Source organism: Myxine glutinosa, chromosome 4, assembly GCF_964187855.1.
Source record: "Myxine glutinosa chromosome 4, kmMyxGlut1.1, whole genome shotgun sequence".
Taxonomy (NCBI): domain Eukaryota; kingdom Metazoa; phylum Chordata; class Myxini; order Myxiniformes; family Myxinidae; genus Myxine; species Myxine glutinosa.
The window spans coordinates 148,203,959-148,226,782 of record NC_136264.1 but is presented as its reverse complement, the minus strand read 5'-3'; the positions used below and the strand labels follow the sequence as shown (position 1 = coordinate 148,226,782).

General features: G+C 43.4%; 1 protein-coding gene across 1 annotated transcript in view; it reads left to right on the top strand.

Annotated features, from left to right (window-relative positions):
• USP9X (ubiquitin specific peptidase 9 X-linked) overlaps positions 1–22,824 on the top strand; it is a 167,495-nt gene that overhangs the window by 9,451 nt on the left and 135,220 nt on the right. Inside the window, exons 2-7 of the mRNA XM_078775324.1 lie at positions 1,747–1,995; positions 8,691–8,836; positions 9,587–9,666; positions 9,776–9,888; positions 10,023–10,232; positions 10,309–10,424. Of these exons, the coding sequence (XP_078631450.1) occupies positions 1,894–1,995; positions 8,691–8,836; positions 9,587–9,666; positions 9,776–9,888; positions 10,023–10,232; positions 10,309–10,424 (767 nt within the window). The 5' untranslated portion in view covers positions 1,747–1,893. The remainder of the gene's footprint in view (positions 1–1,746; positions 1,996–8,690; positions 8,837–9,586; positions 9,667–9,775; positions 9,889–10,022; positions 10,233–10,308; positions 10,425–22,824) is intronic.

Genomic DNA, 22,824 nt, shown 5'->3' with positions numbered 1-22,824 from the left:
AACTTCTAGTTTCCAGACCGTACATCCAATCATCTTGAAATTTTGCAAACTTCTTCCGATTGATGAGCGCTGCATTGCATTAAAAATTCAAGTCGATCCATGCAGTGGTTCAAGAGTTACAAGCTTTTTAAAATTTAACTTCCATTATTTATTGCGGCCAAACCATGTGACTTATCAAAACGTCTCAAGTAACATTGAAACATCCCCCCATGAGGAACATTTGTGTAAAGTTTCCACTCGATATCTCCACAAATTATAGAGGTGATACCATTTCTAGTTTGAGCTTTAAAACGTCATAACTCTGAAACCATGTGTCGGATGACGTCGTGCTCGCTGACTTTTTTTGTTCGTCATGGGTATGCGAATATGCATGCCAAGTTTAGGCTCGATCCGTTCAGCCGTTGCGGAGAAAAGGGGGTTTTTGTGTTTTTTCACGAAAAACAAGATGGCGGCCGAACCATGTGACGTATGACTTCGAAATTTTTTGCAATCTGAGTTTTTTTTAACTACACATCTGGGGGAAAAATCCCATTTTCGGGGGAGAAAATTTTTTGTTTGACGAATTCTAACCTCTTAACGTTAGCATTTTTAATATACTCGATACACGTCTTTTTTTCCCATTGAAGAGTTCTTCAGAATGAGCCATTCCTCAAATTTTTCCATTGAGCCGTTTCGGAGATACAGAGGGGAAAAGTTGAATTTGTTTTACAAGATGGCGCCCATACCACGTGACCCATGACGTCATAATTAGCATTAGAAAATTCTAGGAACCGAGACGATCATTTGATGAAAATTTCCTGTCAATCCGACCAGTGGTTGCTGAGAACATTAATTATGAAGTTTTCGGAGGTGCAAAATAGGGCGGAAGAATAATAAGAAGAAGAAGAAGAAGAAGAAAAACTCGAGCAGTAATAATAGGTTACTCTCCATTTCATGGAGAGTAAACCTAATTATAAAAACCTTGGAAGTTTTTGAACCGAGAGGATCCCTAAAGTCCCAAGGGACCCCAAAAGACCCTGAGGACCCAAATAGCCCAAATGACAAAACCACATCAATACTTCCTGGCAAGGGTCTGCAATCTCTGATTTCTCTTTTTTGTTTCATATTGCCACCTGCAAAAATTCAGCTCTCAAAGATTTAGGCTATATCACCTCTTGGCTGCATTTAAGTTTATTTAAGGGCTATCTTGCTGTCAGTTGTGATGTTCATGTCTCCAAAGCGGCTTCTTCTGTTCATGTAAATATTTATTTAATTGAGCCATAACTTTGTAATTGATGTCCTGTTCACTGCACTATATATATTGTGCAAATTTGATTTTCCTATGCACTTTTTTGTCTTGTATTGTACGCAATGCTAGTCCAAAACTAAAAAGTAAAACTACCATCATTACCATTTTCGGTTTTGTTACACTTTGAAGAACTTTCCAGTAATATGATCCTAATGCTTGTTGAACTCGTCCCATTGTTTGTGGGAAGAATTGGAACAAGTTTTACTTGTTAAATGGAAATATTTTGGAATTTTGATTTGCTCTATTACAAATGCCAGTTTTAAATTGGTGCCAGGTACTGTCACCCTGTCTATTGGAAGACAATATTGCTTCTGTAAATGGCTATATCTTTATGAAGGATCTACGTGGTAAAGCTCAGTGGAGCTGGTGAGGCTGCCTATGTATTCGCACAAGTCGGTGTTTCTGCAGTTAAATGTATTTCCTGAACTGGGCCCTGCCTTCCTGTTGTGCCCATGCAGGCTGTGCAATGCCCTCTGCTCGCAGTCTAAAGAGGACGGCAGAGGCTCTCGTAAAACAGCGAACGCGGACGATTTGCCAAAAGCTCTCGTTCCTGTGCCCTGTCTGAGTCAGCGAGCGGATCACAGGTCTGGCGCTTGGCGCCCGCCATGACAGCGACAACGCGTGGTTCGCCGGTTGGTAGTGGCGACACAAGCCAAAGCCAGCCACCTGCAGAGACGCCCAGCCAACCCCCCTCACCCCAACATCAGGTGAAACTGATAAACAATTTAGCTTCTCTAATTTTGGATGTCTTGTACAAAACATCATCTACCGTATTTTCCGGTGTATCAATTGCGGTTTTTTTACCGACGGGAAAACCCTAAAAAAGGGGGTGCGGTTGATACACAGTAACAGAAAAATTTGTGCATTGAAAAACTGTCATATCAATGGGACGTAATCTTTATATTACTTTGGGGTTGCGGGGATACAATGATGAATGATCGTCAATTACGTTACTAAGGTAGGTTCAACGCCGATTACTGCTGCCAGTCAAAATACAAGAAAGTTTGAAGTTTGTAATATTTTATTTTTCTATGCATGTTTGTGAAAATGTGTACTTTCACTTGTCCTCTTTGAATGACAGGTCACATAGTGAATAGAGTGTGCTAAATAAAGACAGGATTAAGTCACAAAACAAAAGCTTCAACATGGTAAACAGGACGTTTTGCATGGGACATTATGACGTACCTATTGTCTAACCAACGCCGCGGTAAGGCCACATAAAAATAAAAAGTTGTTGAGCGTCCTTTTTTCTCAAAGGTTCGGGAAGGGAGGGAGGTTTTTATTTTTATTTTTTATATATTTTTTCCTACTTTCCATTGAGTTTTGTTGACATGGAAAAATATGAAATAAAGACTCCTTTCTCCTCAAAATGATTTTATTTCTTCATTCATCGGGTTCCATCCTGTGATCCGTGGCCGTGTCTGCAGCCAACACAAATTTGAGAAATGAGCCAAGAGTCTTTGTCACATCAGAAACTTTGCAAGCTGGTGAAACTTTCGTCATGTCAGTTTTACTGGGGCCGGCGAATACTTTGACAAAAGTACCGCGTGTATAGTCAGGCAATGGCTCCCTATCCCCATCATACTTGCCGTCTGAGAACTCTGCATAGAAGTCCGAGATTGTAACATCCAACTCGATATTGCATGCAAAAACCAGTCCTTCACCGTCTTGGAAGAGCCCTCACGGGCTATTGATGCGATCACAATAGGCATTTCAAGCCGATTCTAGCACGAATCAATACAGATTTCAGCGGGAAAAATCTCACAATAGCCGCCATGAATGGCCAACGTAAAATGGGTGAAGTTGCCCGAGGCACTTGCGACGCTCTGCGCAGCACGCACTGCGCATGCGGTGCAGAACGGCGCCAAATTTGAATGTGAAAAGATCGTTTTTTTTTGTTTTTTTTCCAAAAAGATTTATTTCCAAAAAAAATAAAATAAATAAATTTCGGGTCGGGTGTGTTTCGTGGGGTCGGGCGGGGACGATCAACAACTTTTTTTTTTAATCTGGCCTAACCTATTGAAGTCGGCTTTGATTCCGCCGCATGGGCTGGGCGAATGTATAAAATGGAGAGGTCAACGGGGAGTTTCACCATTCGTTCTATCCTGTTCGAGCTATCAAGACCAAGATTCACCATTTGCTTCTATCCTGACCAAGACCAAGCTTCACCATTCGCCTCTTTCCTGACCAAGACCACGAGATGGCACCGCGATCATTCACAGCAGCTTTCAAGCTCCGTGCCTGCAGGTTTGCAGAAGAGTTTAGTAATCGGGCGGCCGGCAGACACTTTGGAATCGCCGAGTCCGTCATTAGACGCTGGCGGGATAACAAGCAGACGCTGGAGACGATGCCGAAGAAGAAGAAGGCGATGAGGGGCAAAGCAGCCCAGTGGCCGGCCTTGGAGGAGAGACTGCTAATGTGGGTGAGAGAAGCGAGCCGAGGGACACGCCATCGCGACACTAGCGTTGCGACTCCAGGCCCGACTCATTGCCAGGGAAACAGGGGTCGATGACTTCACGGCCAGTACGTCTTGGGCGTACAGGTTCATGGGTCGTCATGGCCTTTCCATTCGCCAGCAAACCCACATCGCACAGAGTCTCCCTGATGACATAGCAGAGAAGACTGCTAATTTTCAGAAGTTCGTGATCAAGTTCCGCAAGCAGCAAGACTATCCCCTAAGCCGCATCGGCAACGCAGATCAGGCGCCGCTGACCTTTGATGTGCCTCGAGGGACCACCATCTCGGCCAAAAGTGACAAGTCAGTGTCCATCACTACAACGGGTCATGAGAAAGATCGTTTTACGGTTATGCTAGCGTGCACCGCTGATGGGGGAAAGCTGCCGCCGTATATCATCTTCAAGAGGAAGACGCTACCAAAGGATAAATTTCCTCCAGGTGTAATCGTTCGTGCCCAGGCCAAGGGGTGGATGGACCAAGCGCTGGTAGATGACTGGCTCCGCGTCGTGTGGGGGAGATGAGTTGGTGGGCTTCCGCGGCGACGGAGCATGCTCGTCCTCAACGCCTTCCGTTGTCACAAGACAGAGGAGACCAAGTCAACGCTGAGGGGGCTCAACACTGATCTGGTGATGATCCTGGGTGGCATGACGTCGCTGCTGCAGCCGCTAGACGTTTCAGTCAACAAGCCGTTCAAAGACGGTCTGCGGCGCTGTTGGTCGGAGTGGATGCTGTCGGGGGACAAGACTTTCACCAAGACTGGGAGGATGAGGAAGGTGGACCTCCCGACGATCTGTAGCTGGATACTGAAGGTCTGGGAGGAGTTGCCGACAGCCATCATCGAGCGGGCCTTCCTCAAGTGCTGCATATCTAATGCCCTTGATGGCACTCAAGATGACCATCTGGGAGGATGAAGTGGCAGTGACCGACGATGGAGAAGAGGATAACGACGACGATGATCTCGCCTACCCAGACTCCGGATGATGATCTTCGTAATGTCTTCCCTGAAGAAACAGATGACGAGGACTTCTTCGGATTTTAGAGCCTAAACCCAACGGCCCTTTTCCGACGATGGAGAAGAGGATAACGACGACGAGGATCTCGCTTACCCCGACTCGGATTGGACTGAAGAAACGGATGACGAGGACTTCTTCGGATTTTAGAGACTAAACCCAACGGCCCTTTTCAGGGCCCCACATTGGCAAGAGCCAAAACCCAACGGCCCTTTTCAGGGCCCCACATTGGCAAGAAAGAATAATTATAATGTTTTTAAAATTCGCTTTCAACTCATTTCATGTATTTTCACTCTTTCTCTGTCTTCAGTTTCTCTTTCCTTCATCATATTTCGCTTTCCATTTTATTTATTTATTCTCTTCTCTTTTTAAAATTTTCCTGATTTTTTTTTTCCCTCGAAAATCTGATTTTTTATTTATTTATTTATTTAAGTCGAAAATCCGGGGTGCGATTGATACACGGGTGCGGTTGATACACCGGAAAATACGGTAGTTATATTCTTGTACTTCTCTTGCTCAGGTTGATCTGTGATGTAGCAGTTTGCTGCCAGGACAATATGGTCACTATCTAAATGTTGGGTTGTGATAATTTTATTTCCAAGACGAGAACGGCACTCAGTAGAGTGCATACCTCCGCCTGGTTGGCCATGTCACCCAATGGTGAAGAATCACTTCGGAAAAAAAAAAAAATTCTCATATCCGAATTCTTATTCACAGCTTCACCAAAATCGAATCGATTCTTCCTTGTCACACACGCAACCTGTCCAACAAGTTTCGTCTAAATCCATCCATAACGTTTTGAGATATCCTGCTATGTATCATTTTTGGACCTATCTTCCAATGGTGAAGAATCACATCAAAAATTATAGTAGCCGGATCCGAATGTGGATCTTCACCAAAATCTAATCATTTCGTCCTTGTGACATATGCTACATCCCTTCCAAATTTCGTCCAAATCGGTCCACAACATTTTGAGATATTTTGTTCACAAACAAACAAACAGACAGGGGTGAAAACATAACCTTCATCCACCTTTGGTGGCGAAGGTAACTAGAATAGCACTCGGTATACCTCCGCCATGCCGAGCATTTTACGTTGTGTATCCCACTGATAGGCCAGATCTGGATTGGAACCTGAACCAAAATCTAATCGGCTTGTTCTTGTCATCTACCCAACCCATCCACCAAGTTTCGTCACAAGTCATCCACAACTTTTTGAGGTCATCGTGCTATTTATCGTTTTTCCCCGATCTCTCAATGGTGAAGAATCACTTTAAAAATTCTCAGATCCAGATCCAGATTCGGATCTTCACCAAAATCTATTAATTTCGTCTGTGTTACATACCCAACCTCCACCAAATTTCGTCCGAATGGGTCCACAACTTTGAGATATCCTGGTCACAAACAGAAACAAACAAACAAAAAACAAACAAACAGACAGACAGGGGTGAAAACATAACCTCCATCCACATTCGGTCATGGATGTAAAGTGACTGTTGAGCCCACATTGAGGTTGCAACATTTAAAACGTTTGCTGTGGACCATTTAAATACCAAAAAGCGTCTTCGTATCTCAGCTTTGTGTTCATGGAATATTTTACTTTTACTTTTTTATGTATCTTTTACTAAGGAACGTAACAGCTCAAGGGGAATTTCTTCTTTTTTTTTTGCAAATTTCGATTATTTTTTGGATTTAGCCTGAGAACAGCCTCATGTGGGAAGTAGATAAGATGGGGAACAAGCAAGGGGATCTCTAAAAGCAGCGATTTCTCCAAGAAATGATCATCTGCGTGTTCATCCTGAAAACTGCAAATATTTTTCGTGGAAATGGTTCAACCTCTGAATGGCAATCTGAATCCTGGAAGAATATCTATCTATAATTCCAGTAATCTCTGTACGTTTGTACGTTTGTACGTTTGTCTGTCTGTGACCGCTGTTTCTCGACAACCACGGGTCCGATATACTTTTAACTTGCCAGGTATATTGCTGGGGACCCGAGGATGTGCCTTTTCAAGGTTTCATATTAATCGGACAATTACTTACCGAGCTATGTACAAAAAACGATTCAACCAATCAGAGAGCAGCGAACGATCGCGTGTGCCGGCGTTGCGAATGGACCAAACCATTCCATGTAAATAGAGGGGGGGGGTTCTGTGGTCGTTGCGAATGGACGAAACCATTTCATGTAAATAGAGGGGGGGGATTGTCACTGTACTCGCAAGCCGTTCGCCGTTCGCTTTGGCGTTGCAAATGGACCAAACCATTTCATGTAAATAGAGGGGGGGGATATAATTTTAGATAGATATATAGTACGGGCATATATATAGTACGGGCATGCCCTAGTATTTGCAATAAATTGGCATTCCTGTGAAGCACGACAAACGATTGACTTAGGTTGTGAAGGTTGTACACATGATCCAGACACTGAATTGTACACATGAACATGTGTGTGTGTGTTTGTGATGCTTGGAAGTTGGTGCAAACTTTGAACTCGCCATCGATATTCGCAAATGTAGTGAGATCTCGACATTGAGAGATTCGCACATGCAGTGAGAGCTCGACATTGAGATTCGCAAATGTAGTGAGAGCTCTCCATTGAGATTCGCCAATGTAGTGAGAGCTATCCATTGAGGTTCGCAAATGTAGTGAGCTCTTCATTGAGATTCGCAAATGTAGTGAGCTCTCCATTGAGATTCGCAAATGTAGTGAGAGCTCAACATTGAGAGATTTGCAAATGTAGTGAGCTCTCCATTGAGATTCGCAAATGTAGTGAGAGCTCTCCATTGAGATTCGCAAATGTAGTGAGAGCTCTCCATTGAGATTCGCAAATGTAGCGAGAGCTCTCGATTGAGATTTGCAAATGTAGTGAGAGCTCTCCATTGAGATTCGCAAATGTAGCGAGAGCTCTCCATTGAGATTCGCAAATGTAGCGAGAGCTCTCCATTGAGGTTCGCAAATGTAGCGAGAGCTCTCCATTGAGATTCGCAAATGTAGCGAGAGCTCTCCATTGAGATTCGCAAATGTAGCGAGAGCTCTCCATTGAGTTTCGCAAATGTAGTGAGAGCTCTCCATTGAGATTCGCAAATGTGGCGAGAGCTCTCCATTGAGATTCGCAAATGTAGTGAGAGCTCTCCATTGAGATTCAAACACTGCGGCACCGATAAATTTAACTTTACAGGGTTGTTACGGGTCATGAAATGTAATGCACATCCTCCAGCGATGCTGATGGGTCCAACATATCGGTGTCCATCTTAGGTTTACAAATTCTCCTTCAAAATGTTCACGCAACAACTTCTCCTGTACCATGGGAAAAATCAAACTTCAGATAAATCATTAATGTGCCATGATGCTTCAAGTTTACGAAGACTTACCTCCAATGTATAATCCCATCATTTACCAATCAAATCAAAGTTGACCATTTTTCATTGTTGGAAAGTTGATAGATTTTGATGGAAAAGCTGGATGTGGGTTCTCGGATTCAAATGGCTATAGTGATATTGGCTGTTTCTGCAAATAACCTTTTATAGTTTAAATAATGCTAAATCTAAAGGTGCCTAACCCTTTTATGAATGACATTGTTATTCTTATTACGGTCCTTTTTAAATGGACAGTCCACCTGGCCAGCACCATTGCCAGTAAGAGGTGCAAATGATGACAATAGAGATGTAAATGCAATGACACTCAAGCAGTAATTTCATGGCACCCCCAATCCAGTGTATACTTGAGTTGCCTGATATTTGCAGGTTTGTTGGAATGTTTTATTTATTTATCTTTGGCAGTTCCGTTTTCAATTTCAGTGCTTGGAGATTTTATAGGAGACATTTTGAGGCATGGTACAAACTTCCTAAAGGAGATGTCGCGTTGCAGTTTAGAGTCCTGATGTTGCTGTGTTTCTTTCCATATTGTGTTTTCTTTACCCATTGTGTTTCCTCATCAGAACCCTGTTCCAAGTTCCCCTGGAGATACTCCAAGCCCCAGTCCTGCAGATCCCCAAAGCCAGGGTGATGGCCTCCCAGTGCCAGAAGAGGAGGAGCCACCATTTCCTCATGCTGAACTTGTAAAGCTTGATGACATGATCAACAGGTCGAAACAAAAGGCTGATAACTTAACTACTAAACTTCCTGCTATCATTCTACCCACTTATCATTGTGCTTGGTGGTTACTATAAGCAATGATGCAGTGACAATTCAGGCAATGTAAAGTTTTGGGGACCAACACTTGACTATGCAAACTTTGTACCTGTCACTTTGAGCCTCTTTGAATAGTGATCCTCTCTCGTGATATTGCATCTCAAATACAAGTACTCAAGGGAAATGATGGATGAAACCAACAGGACATTGATTGAGGTATACTAACCACTGTAGGAAGCAAGGAGAAGCTGACGTTTCAGATGTTACCCCTTCGTCGGAGCAAAAGACGAGTTAACGACAAGGGGGTTAATGCTCCTTCGAAGGGTTAATGCCTGAAACGTCAGCTTCTCCTTGCTTCCCATGCCGGTTAGCATCCCTCAGTAAAAGGTGTATTAATTTCGTCCATTGTTCTACCTGTCTGCCAACACAGATAAACACTAGCTTTCACCAACACGACTAATTCCTCATTATACTCGAGAGAGTTTCCTTTGAATGGCACTGAAAATGTGGGCACTAATCAGAATTTACAATGGAACCACGGTGACGATTGTTTTTTTGCCATTAGTAATTCAACCAATGAATGCTCGATGTAGCTCCGAGCTTTAAAAAAAATCTTTAGGCGCTTCTGTTGTGCTGTGTGGTGTGGGTTAGGCAATCCAGTTTGCAGCTGAGCGGATATACATGCTAATCCTTTGCTTTTCAGGCCTCGCTGGGTTGTACCAGTACTACCCAAGGGCGAGCTTGAGGTTCTTTTGGAAACGGCCATTGAACTTGGCAAAAAAGGTAAATGGAGACATTAATTATCCTGGATGTCACTTTTTTGTGATTACCTGCTTTGAGTTTGTGGTTGTGTGATACTCCAAGTCTGTGGTGTTATCTCATAACTTTTCAGGACTTGATGTCAAGAGCGAGGCTTGCCAGAGGTTCTTCCGTGATGGTTTGACCATCTCGTTTACAAAGATCCTCACGGACGAAGCTGTCAGTGGATGGAAATATGAAATTCATGTGAGCATTTTCTATTCTTCGGCCTGATTTGCCATTTGGTCTTATCTATATCTCAAAAGTTTTCTCGCATGTACCTCTTCTCGCAACTTTGCAATGTTCTCAAGCTAACTTCTTCTTCCATTTGTCTTGTGCAGCGCTGCATCATCAATAATACCCACAGGCTTATCGAGCTGTGCGTAGCCAAGCTTCCTCACGATTGGTTCCCCTTGCTCGAACTTCTTGCTATTGCTCTCAGCCCACATTGCAAGTTTCACCTATACAATGGCACACGGTCTTCAGAAACGGCCCCCGCCCTTGCTGATGACGAACTGTTTGCCCGCCCACCTGACGCCCGCTCACCAAAAGTATGCTTTGTTCGTGGGGTTTTACTGATTATTGAAAATGGATTTTATTCTTATAGATGAACTGACATTTTCACAGGGATGGCTTGTTGACCTCATCAACAAGTTTGGAAGCCTGAACGGCTTTCAAATCCTCCATGACCGGTTGATGTCATGTGCTGCACTCAACGTACCGATCATCGCAGCACTCATCAAGTATGTTTTGGGTTTGTTTTTTTTCATTAGTTTGCTGACACTGGCATTCCTCCATTGGCAAATTCGATGACCAGTAGGTCTCAAGCAGGGATGAGTATGTGGGATGTCAGCATAACTGCAATTGTGTGGCTTTTTATTAGGCTGGTGTTTTTGCTTTTGGATTGTCAAATGGATAAAAGATCATGTATTTCTCCATGGTATTTGCTATGATAATAATAATAATAATAGTAATACATTTATTTTATATAGCGCTTTTCAAGAAGCCCAAAGACGCTTTGACAGAGTACAAAAACAAGTGCAAAAAGACAAAAATCAATAGGTAAATAATCAAAGCAAAAGGAAGGAGAAGGAGAAGGAGAAGAAGAGATAGTCAGGGGTTAAATGCTGTGGGTTAAATGTTGAATGCAGTGTTGAACAGGTGGGTCTTGAGTGATGTTTTGAATGTGGTGAGTGAGGAGGAGTCTCTGATGGTGTGAGGTAGTGAGTTCCAGAGGGTGGGAGCAGCGATGGAGAAGGCCCTGACCCCCAGGATCTGAATTTGGTCCGGATGGGGGGGTGGTGGGGCCAGGTGTCTGGAGAGGAGGTCAGTCAGGTAGGATGGGGCCAGGTTATGGAGGGCTTTGTAGGTCAAGAGGAGGATTTTGTACTTAATTCTCTGGGGGATGGGGAGCCAGTGAAGCTTGTAAAGGACGGGGGTGATGTGGTCACGGGTCCGGGAATGGGTGAGTAGACGGGCAGCGGAGTTCTGATGTATTGGAGTTTATTGGTGATTATAGAGGGTGAACCATAGAGGAGGCTGTTGCAGTAGTCCAGACGGGAGGTGATGAAGGCGTGGATGAGGGTTTCTGCAGCCGTGAAGGAGAGGGATGGACGGAGACGGGCGATGTTTTTCAGGTGAAAGAAGGCTGTCTTTGTGATGTGTTTAGTGTATTTGTCGAAGGAGAGGGTTTGGTCAAAGATGATACCAAGATTCCGGATTTGAGGGGAGGTGGATACTGGGAAACCGTCGATGTTGAGGGCAAAGTTATGGGTGGATTTGGTGAGCGTTTTTGGGCCAATGATGATTATTTCAGATTTATCATAGTTAAGTTTGAGGAAGTTGATTTGAAGCCAGGATTTTATTTCAGTGATGCAGTTTGTCAGGATAGAGTGGGTGGCGGTGGAGATGAAAAGCTGGATGTCATCGGCGAAGCAGTGGAATTGGAGACCATGACGGTGGATTAAATGACCAAGGGGGGACAGGTACAGGATTAAGAGGAGGGGCCCAACAACTGAACCTTGGGGGAGGGGAGCAGTGTGGGATTTGCAGTTATTGATGGAGATGAACTGGCGTCTGTCGGAGAGGTATGATTTGATCCAAGAGAGGGCAGTGCCGGTAATGTTAAAGGTGGTTTCAAGTCGGGTGAGGAGGATGGTGTGATTGATGGTGTCGAAGGCGGCGCTGAGGTCAAGGAGGATGAGAATGTTGAGGTTGCCAGCGTCAGAGGAGAGGAGAAGGTCGTTGGTGATTTTGAGGAGAGCAGTTTCAGTACTGTGGTTTCATACAGGTTATTGGCAGAGAGGTGATGTTTAAGTTGTGGCTACAGCGCGTTCCAAAACCTTTGACAGAAAGGGTAGGTTGGAGATGGGTCTGAAGTTATTTAGGGTGTCGGGGTTGAGTCCAGGTTTTTTCAGAATGGGGGTAACAGCAGCAATTTTGAGGGATGGTGGGACGATGCCTGTAGACAGGGAGGAGTTTATTGTTGCAGTGATAAGTGGAGAGAGAGCAGGAAGGGAGGCCTTGACAAAGCTGGAGGGGATGGGGTCAAGAGTGCAGGTGGCAGTTTTCATTCCTATGAGGAGTTCAGAGTGGTCAGTAGGGGAGACTGGGGAGAATTGAGACAGGGGTTGGCAGGATAAGGGGGGGCAGGTGGTTTGAGGGGGAGCGTCACGGTTCCCGGACCCGTGACCACATCACCCCCGTCATCACATCACCCCCGTGGTGGTTAAGCTGTTGTAGATGTTGTCAATTTTGCATTGGAAGAATGAAAGGAAGGAGATGCAGTTGTCTACTGTGAATGACTGGGTGGTGGTGTTCAAGGGGCTGAGGAGTTTGTTTATTGTAGAGAAGAGTGCTTTTGGGTTTCCAGAGCCAGAGTGGATAATTTGAGAGTAGTAGGCGGAGCGGGCGCGGGAGAGGGCATCTTTGTAGTGTTGTAGGTGGTCCTTGTAGGCTTGGGAGTGAATTGTGAGACCTGTTTTATTGCGGAGTCTTTCAAGTTGGCGAGCACGAGTTTTCATCAGGCGGAGTTCAGGGGTAAACCAGGGAGCAGAATGGGTGAAAGAAACTGTTTTGGTTTTTATAGGCGCAAGCTGGTCAAGGCAGGAGGAGAGAGTGTGGTTGTAGTAGTCAGTGAGGTCAGAAGGGGTGTGGAGGTCAACGAAGGGAGAAGTGGACATTTGTTCAGAGAGGGTGGATGAGAATGAGGTCGGTGAAAGAGCGTTTAGCTTACGGAAGTTGATAGTGCGATAGTGCCTTGGTGCTGGGGTGGGGATGTTGATGGTCATAGTGATGGCTATGTGGTCAGAGAGGGTGAAGTCGGAGCCAGAGAGATGGTGCAAAATTAACCCAGTGGAGCAGACAAGGTCCAGAATGTGACCACGGTTATGGGTAGGAAAGTTGACATGTTGAGTGAGGTTAAAGCAGGTGAGTAAATCAGTGAAGTCAGTGGTTATTGTGGGGTCAGTGGAGTCCATGTGGATATTGAAATCACCGAGGAGGAGGATTGAGGGGGAGAGGGAACAGAGCTGGGTCAGAAAGTCGGAGAAGTCAGACAGGAACGATGGGTGTGGTTTGGGAGGGCGGTAGACGACAGCCATGACTGACTGTGTGTGACCAGAGAGTTTAAAAGCCAGGTGTTCAAATGATGGAGCAGATGAGATGCAGATTAGGCTGGTCTTGATGTCTTGTCGGTGAATTACGGCAATTCCACCACCTCGGCCCTCCGAGCGTGGTTTATTGATGTAAGAATATCCATTGGGTGTCGTGAGGTTGAGTGAGAAGTAGTCCAGAGGTTGTTGCCAGGTTTCAGTGAGACAGAGAAAGTCCAGTTTATTATCCAGAATGTAGTCGTTCAGGATGAGGCTTTTGTTGCTGAGGGACCGGGTATTGAACAGGGTGAGCTGGATGTTGTTTTGTACGGTGGAGATGAACTCAGGTGATTTAGCCAGGGTCTGCAGACAGGAGGTGCGATCGTGTGCGTTGCTGTGACCAGGTGCGCTGGGACAATGAGTGGGAGTGCGCTGAGCCGACCAGAGTACGGGAATGGAGTGACCTGTATGTAAGTAAACAAACTTACGACCGGAGCCTCTATGAATATATCTGGGTCGTCGCAGGAGTCAGTGGTACTTGATTGCAGAGATGCATGATGGGGTGGAGTGAGTATTGAACAGAAGAAGCCTTGCGGCGGAGTACCTCAGAGCCATGCCAGGCAGGAGCGAAGGGACGAGTACGAGGCCAAGGTCGAGGAGGAAAAGCGGAAAACACAGCGGCAAACGACCGCAGCCGCTAATCAAGACCACAGCGGCAAACAGCCACCGCCGCAAACAACTGCCACAAACAACGGGAGCGGGCCTGAGGAAACAGTGGAGGAGCCGGGCAGGCGGAGCCAGGAGCAGAGCCGGGACCGAGCAGAGGGCAGACCCATGCTATGTCTTTAACAGTACCTTAAACCACCCACAGTTACTTTTTAACTTGTCTTGGAGTATTGTGCCAAGCATTGTGACAAACAAGCATTTCTTAATAGGAAGTTACAAGACAAGGATAAGACCCATCGTCTGAAGAGTGACCTCCTGCAACGAGGGAAGGGAGGAAGATTTGAAGGAGGACGAAGATAGTGAGAGTTTGTTGATCTGGTCTGGCTAACCCCTGCTCTTGCAGGGAAAATGGCCTTAAAATGCATGTTGTTGTTGTTGTTGTTGATCTGGTCTTTAGACCTCTGAAGGTTGTAGGCAGTGCGTGGGGAAAAGCAGATGGAGACGATTGGTTCCATAGTTCAATTGTGCGAGGAAAGAAAGATGTTCACGTTTTGGTTCCACATGTCGTAAGGGTTGCTAATTGAAGGTCAAGCAAGTGGATTGAGGACATATCAGTGGGCCAACTCATCTGAGCTTTGCAAAGCAACAGCCTTGGCAAAAGGTATGCTTCAATGAATTGCCCAATTATCCTCATTACAAAGCCATAGATTTGTTTGTTTGTTTTGATTTCATAAAGCATTTGATTAAGGCTTAAAATCAGCAGAGAAAATATGTAGTGCAGTGGAGCATGCATTGGTGAAACTCCTGTGTAGCATGGAATTCCATATTATTGAAACGACCCATACAGAGGTTTCTGCATTTTCCTAGTCACAAAAACGTGCTGCGATTTTTGGGAATTGAGGTGCTATTCCGATATGCTGATTCGTTTCTTAACCCATATCCCCTCTGGATTGTTGGCATCATGACTATGATTGTGAATTACTCCCATGGTAGTTTTCATGAAGTATTTTTGTAGAAGTGAGCCAGGTGCAAAAGCTTGCAAGTTTTCGTTACCGTGATCATATATCCACCAGGCAGAGCATCTGTCTGTTGGTAAATATGGAAATAGCATCCGTTGTGGATTTTCCTTTTGCTGTTCCCTCCTGTGAACTTCACGGAACATACCGAAGTGTCGTCCTTATGTTGCATGAAGTACAGACGTGATTCTGCTGCACACAAACACAAAACCTGATAGTGTCTGTTGGTAGTGGTGAAGTTTGTGATCATATTGATACGAGACCAATCAAAGGGAGGTGCAAAGTGCCCCTCTCTTTATAAAAGGGATCGTTTTTCTGTATGCAGCTTTAATATGGGGACTGAAAATACGTTTCTTGGCTTCTACTGGACGAAATCGGCTGCAAATTTCAGAAGTAAATGCGTTGTACATTGAGGTAATGTGTTCCAAATTTCAGCAACGTCTGTTTACACATTGAGTTTTATTTAGAAAACCCTCGAAATCACGTTGGTGTCTGTCCATCCCATCCGCCCAAAATGTGTTGGTGCTCATATCTCAAGGGCTATACATTGAAACTAGCTGAAACTTGGAATATACATCGGCCAATAGGTCTAGTTAATGGCTTTAGAAACAAATTCCACCTAAGTGCTATAGTTTTTGCTTTAAAATTATATATATATATATATATATATATATATATATATATATATATATATATATATATATATATATATATAGATAGATAGATAGATATATAGATATATATATAGATATATAGATATATATATAGATAGATATATAGATATATAGATATATAGATATATAGATAGATATATATATATATATATATATATATATATATATATATATATATATATATATATATATATATATATATATATATATATATATATATATATATATATATATATATATATATATAGATATATATATAGATATATATAGATATATATATATAGATATATATATATATATATATATATATATATAGTTTATATATATACATAGTCATACATACATACATACATACATATATATATACTGTATATACTTTATAACTCTTCAAAATGTTATTACCCAAATCGAATGTGCTGGCTTGATGGTGTAGAAGAATAATGATCTCCACTACTGAACTCCAACTTAGAAACCTCTCAACCAGTTTACCCAAAGAAACTCAAACTTGTTTACCAAGTCAATGTTTATTGAAACTGTGGAGAGCTGTTGCATAAATAAACGTACTAATTCAAGATTATAACGACGCGTCGTTCTGCCGGTCGTGGCTGGAGCTCTTTCTCTCGCTGACCAAGTCTCTCTCCTTCCTCCGATGATTAGTCTTGTTTCCTCGAAGCCTCCTAGTTAAATAGAACTTGGCTCCTTTCATGTCACTCCAGTGGACTGCAGAGTTCCACACAAGGCCCATAGCCCCCCAGACATCGAGGTGCTGCAAGGCATTTGTTTCCTATCGTGGGTGCCCTAAAGGGTCTGCAACAGCTGCTTATCATTGCGAACTATGGAATACTTCATTATCCATCCCGGAGAGGTCACTCTCCCATGACCTCGCCCATGGAGGAATTCACCCAGCGCCTGGGTTTGTCACAGAGGTGACAGAAAGCCATTCCACAGATAGTGCATTTCTGTCTTGGTTCCATGTTACACAGGGAGATCACATTCTGTCCCTAAATTACACTCTCTGACTAATGCCTCCACCTTTTGGCTTAAGTAAAGCACTCGAGCCTGGTGTTCTCCATTTATGGGACAAAGGTTATTTTAACAGATGCTGCCTTAATCATCTCGGCTCCAAAGTTTTACCAGACTGCACAATAAAGCATATTTTACACAAGATCACATTGAGATGTAATTTAGCAATATTACCAACTGTCAATATATATGAATATTTATTATTCCACAGTCCCTGATTTTTTCTTTTTGTTTATATTAACCATTAATCTAAACATCACCACAATACTCAAACCATAAATTTGGTAATCCAATTCCCTAAGGCATACACCGTCATTCTGGAAGAATCTGATCACAAAACATTTCTTTGTTCTTTTAACTCTTTCCATATTGATAATGCATTTCACTTCATTTGCATAAAGCATACAACACTTCACCTTTACCAAAACACATCTGCAACAATTCACCATTTAAAAATAATAAAGCATCTGCAACATTTGGCAAAACGTTTGCCTCCAATCAAATATTGACTTTTTGTTTGAAAAGAAGGGGCTGATCACTCTTGTTTGAAATTCAAGTATGAAACATTTTCTTCTGATGTCTTCATAGCACCTACACTATTTCGCGTAGGATTTTCCACTGTTGTAGTAGCTGGGCTGAGTCATTAACTGACCCTGCTCTACATGTATCATCCTTGCCACTCTTGCTGTGAGCCATAGTAGATTTGAACAAGGCCTTCGTCCAGTTGTAGTCAACTTGCCTCACTCATCATGAGTATGGAGCAAGTATTGATGTGATGTTGATTGGCCACCAAGATGTGGAACAGGGATGCCAGATGCATCCACAATGATGTTGGGACCATGGTATTCAAGTTGTCCATGGTCCATACCAGGAGCAACCAGCAGAATCGTGCGCAGCTGTTGCGAAGGAAAAGGCACAGCCGTTCGCTTGCAGCTCCATGCTGGCTCCCCGGAAGTTGGTGAAGTAATGACACACGTCACCGCATCCCGTAGAAGTTGCAGGTAAAATGTCGTCGTCCTGTGCAATTGCTGACGTGATGAATGTTCGAGGCATTCAAACAAAAGTAAGTGATCGCCCTTCTTTCATATGTTGCAGTGTGATCCAGGCAAATGGTCACATAAATTTTCCTTGGTGAAGGTAAGCATCCATCTCCAATCTTACAAAGGCGTATGTCTTCATCATTCTTTGAGAAGGAGGGTGTATGCCAAAATTAACTTCATTTTTTCCACTAATTTTATTTCTCAAACTCCTTTCCAGATGTCGTTATCACTCCATTTGAGATGTGATCTGGTCTTTCCTCTACTCAGCCACATTTATATCTGCTTTCCACACACACTGAATCAGATAGGGTACATCGTAACATGAAATCACTATATTTTAACTAATCATGTATATCTTGTAACAACTTCACACTAATAATATTCCAATCAGGTATGTGTTTTATACTACTAAACTAAGAATAGCATTTAAAATTGCTTTCAGGTTAATATAATTCAAAAATTAAACTCATGCAGGTATTTTAACACTACTCAAAGAAAATAAATGCATTAATAATGAGTATATATGATTAAAATCACAAACAGGAATATCTAATTCCCAACAAATTTTGCAAACAAACAAATTAAGCATAATGTATTATCATAATTCCTCCCCACTGTTTTTATTTTTTATTTTTTATTTTTTTATTAACTGTGTAACTCGTGGTGATTGGAGTTCACCAATCTTGTAAAACGGACACAATTCACAACATTTTGTTATGCCCTTATCTTAACTCTACTGTATTCATTTGCAACATCACTTGATTCAATCTTTTAATCTCAGTATTCATGTCGCCATAAAAGTCTTCCTCTTGTGGTTCCACATTTATTTCCTCATTCGTTGCTTCATTTATTTCCTCATTTGTTGCTTCATGCACTATCATAGTGTTGTTTGTTACTTTATTCACACACACCGTCACTAAGGCTTTCAAGCAAGCCACCACTAAAACTATTGCCAATATAACTACGAATCCAATAAACAAGTATTGAAGTATCTCAGCTGCCACTCCTCCCAATGTGTTTTCCAACCATGCAAAGGCACCCCCTTTCACATAATCGTGATATCTAGCTCCCTCTTGTCTTATTGTATCGGCTATGTTATAAACGTCTCCCGAATTATCAGGTATATTTATACAACAATCTGTACCAATCACTGCGCATGTACCTCCTTTTTCCGTTAACAGCATATCTAATGCCATACGAGTTTGTAATGCCATGGTTCTTGTCGCTGCCAGCTCACTTGTAAGTTGTGTCAATCCACTAGCTGTTTTATTTGCCAATGTTTCTATAGCCAATGCCATTTGCCGTAGTTCATGTCCTGCCTTCCAGGTTCCATAAAATGGAAATACTACCATTCCAACCCATTCTCCCATACTAACAGTTCTTTTCTGCCTAGAATGCAGGATACGCATAGGTGACTTTGTTAACAAGCGCATGTGTGGAAGTACAAACCCAAGAAAGCATGTTCCGAACCATCCCGACGGAAGATACGGATATGCCTTGTGTCCACATATAAAATATGTATTATTATATGTCCATGTGTTGTCCATTCCCCAAGTGCTTTCCCAATACAAAGTTAAACCCTTCGTGCCATTTTGTCCTAGTGGGGCAGGCATTCTCATCCAGCCTTCTTCGCGACCATAACCATGGCATTTGGAGGTTCCCATAGACCTGTTATGCGTAGGCGTTTGGGGTCTGGTGATACACATTAATCCTTTCATTTGTTGTTGAATAGTCATGTAAGAGGGCATTTTGTTCTTATCATATGTAGGTCTATAACTGTCCTCAAATTGGTAACAATTATATCCTCCTCTTCGCCATCCTATTCTCCCTGACATTGAGCCTTCAAAATCTGCTGCTATCAGGGTGTCTGGGAAACGGCTACATAACTCTGCCCAACCAAAAGGAACTGCCTCCAATGGTACTCCGTTCTCACTAGAATGCGGCATTTGTGTCCATATCCAACAATTACTTTCATTTGCTATATCAGCCCTTGTGTGGGCTAAATGTAAAAAAGTATTAATCCCGTGTAATCCATCGGGTTCTAAAGGTGTGTCCCTATCTTCCATCAAACTTCTCTTTTGCTTATGTCGTACCGCATAATCATATTATATCTGTATGTCGGCCACCAATGTTGCGTTTTGTTCTCTCATCACCCCCCGAAATAATGCATGCAACACAGAGTCCCCACTACTAGAGAACACATTCCTAGGATAAATATCACCATTTTCAAGGAGTATCCGAAGTAGAAGTCTCTGGTTTCCCCTGATTGGTCGGCTTGTCTTGATAAGGTCTTTCCCTGTGTCCCACCTGTATCCATCTGTAAAGCATGTGAGCTACCCCTTGTATATGTCCATACCTATAACATAATTACATGTCAATGAAATTCAACATTATATACCAAACTCATAACTAGCAAGCTTCCTAACAGGTTAATAAAGAAAAATCCCTTAATATTTAACATAAATCTGATTATTTGCCTTTCCCTGATCCCCCTATCTCCCGGGGTCCAACTAAATCCCCTGATCATGAGTGTCGTTGTGATACATTATCACTCATGCTGCACTTATATCAGTAGATAATTAATTGTATGTCATGTCGGCAAATAAATGTCACTATCTCAAGTAGGAATACTACATGTTGAAAATGCAATGTTTATCAATGCAAGGGGTGATAAAATGTAATTCAAATGAATGGAAATCATGACTTTCATTTATCTGCCACTGAATGTTCTGCTGGGCTGCTAGGTGCAGCCTCATTTTCTGTGGGACTGTCCTCCTTAGCCCCATGTGCTCGCTTGCAATGAGAGGCATGAATCCAACTTGGTCTGCCTTGGCATTTCACTGCAGTATGCGTTGTCAGCAGTACCTGATGTGGTCCTGACCATCGTGGTGTCAACGCAGTTTTCCGTTTGAAAATTTTGATGTACACATAATCTCCAGGTTGAAAAGAATGACTCATTCTCTGCAGGTTCTGGTAAAGCTTCCTTCACCTGGGAATGAAACATCTTCACGATTTTGGTCAATTCAATACAGAAGGAGTACATCAAATCATCCATCTGATGAATATCCATCTCCTTGATCGTCAAGGGAGGTGAATGAGGTACCCGCATTGGTCTCCCCATCAAGATTTCATGCGGGGATAATCCCGTTCTCCTATTGGGAGTAGCCCTCATCGCGAGGAGTGCAAGTGGAATGGCATCCGGCCATTTCAAGTTGGTTTCCGCACAGATTTTGGCCAACTTGTTCTTTATTACTCCATTATGTCGTTCCACTGCTCCCGCCAACTGGGGGTGATAAGGACAGTGAAGATGAAGGTTTATCTGCATTGCCTTACCCAATTCCTTAACGACCTCTGCTGTGAAATGCGTACCCTGATCAGAAGAAATCCTGCAAGGAACTCCGAAGCGACATATGAAGTCCTTCAACAGAATCTTCACAACTGTTTTGGCATCTGCATGTCGACAAGGGTAAGCTTCTACCCACTTCGTAAACATGTCTACAATCACTAAAACAAACTCGAATCCAGCGCACTTCTCCATTTGGATAAAATCCATTTGTAAATGTACGAATGGACCTGACGGTGCGGGATGAGCTCCTGGTGTAGTCTTTTCACCTTTTCCTGGATTACACGCCTGACACACCTGACATGTAGCACAACATTGCTCTGCCACAAGTGTAAATCCAGGTGCATACCATTGTCTTGACACCGATGCACACATTCCTCCTTTGCCTGTATGACTCACTCCATGAGCCAGACGAGCAATCCATGGCAACATCTGGCGAGGAGCAGCCCATCGCGAGAAGTCCATAATTTAGATTCCTTGTCAAATGTGCATCCAGTCTGTACCCACACATCTTTTTCCCGGTCCTCCACCACGTCTTGCATAGCACTGACGTCTTGCAGCGTCGGGGTGTTTTCAGGAATCCTTACAGGTCCCTGTATAATCACTGGGTCTTGTTCAAAATGTGCCGCAAGCTTTGCTGCTTCATCCGCCCTTGCATTGCCTTGCGAGACCTCATCTCTCTCTCGTGTATGGGCCTCACATTTGACCACTGCAATTGCAGATGGTAGAAGGATTGCTTCCCAAAGGCTAGCAATCAACTTCCCGTTTTTAATTTGGCTTCCTGTAGATGTCAAAAAGCCTCTCTGTTTCCAGAGAGCACCATAATCATGAACAACCCCATGCGCATACCTGGAGTCTGTATAAATGGTGACTCTCTGGCTGTCCGCTAAACAACAGGCTCAAGTTAATGCATAAAGTTCTGCCTGTTGAGCCGAGTAAGTGTTTGGTAATTTCCCGCTCTCCCATGTCTCAACATCTGTGCATACTGCATATCCCGTCAATAGTGAACTATCCAATGCTCTTGATGATGATCGGTCAACATACAGTACCAGATCTGCGTCTGGGATGGGAATGTCCTTCAAGTCAATGCGAGGCACTAGTGCATGTGCCAATACCTCCGCACAATCATGGGGCTCACCATCTTCCTCTGTTGGCAACATAGATGCTGGGTTCAGCGTTGGACAACGCTGAATAGTAAGGTTTGATGGCATCAATAACCCTAGTTCATACGTTGTAGCCCTTGATGCTGAAAGGTGCTGTGTTCCTGCCTTCAGCAAAACGATCGCCACCGCATGCTCAACAAGAAGAATTAAGGGGCACCCCAGGACTATTGTAGCTGTGGCTTCTACTGCATATGATGCTGCTGCCACTGCTCGCAAGCACTGGAAACCCTCGTGCTACTGGATCCAATCGAGTGCTGTGATTAGCTATGGGGCGCAGTTTCCCCCCATGTTTTTTGCGCCAACACTGATTGGGCAAATCCTCCTTTCTCATGCGAATAGAGGAATAAATTTTTGTCATAATCCGGCAGTCCTTAAGCAGGAGCTGATGCTAAGGCATCTTTCAATGTCGTAAAAGCTTGTTCAGCCTCCGGGGTCCATTTCAATGGATTTGGACTGTTTGGTAAGCTGATGTCCAACAGGGGGCGAGTCAGTAATGTGTAATCAGCAATCCACTGATGGCAAAACCCTGTTGTCCCCAGGAAAGATTTCATCTGATTGACAGTTGTAGGTTTTGGGAGTGCCCTGATCGCCTTTACATGTTCAGGGCACAGTCGTCTCGTGTCTC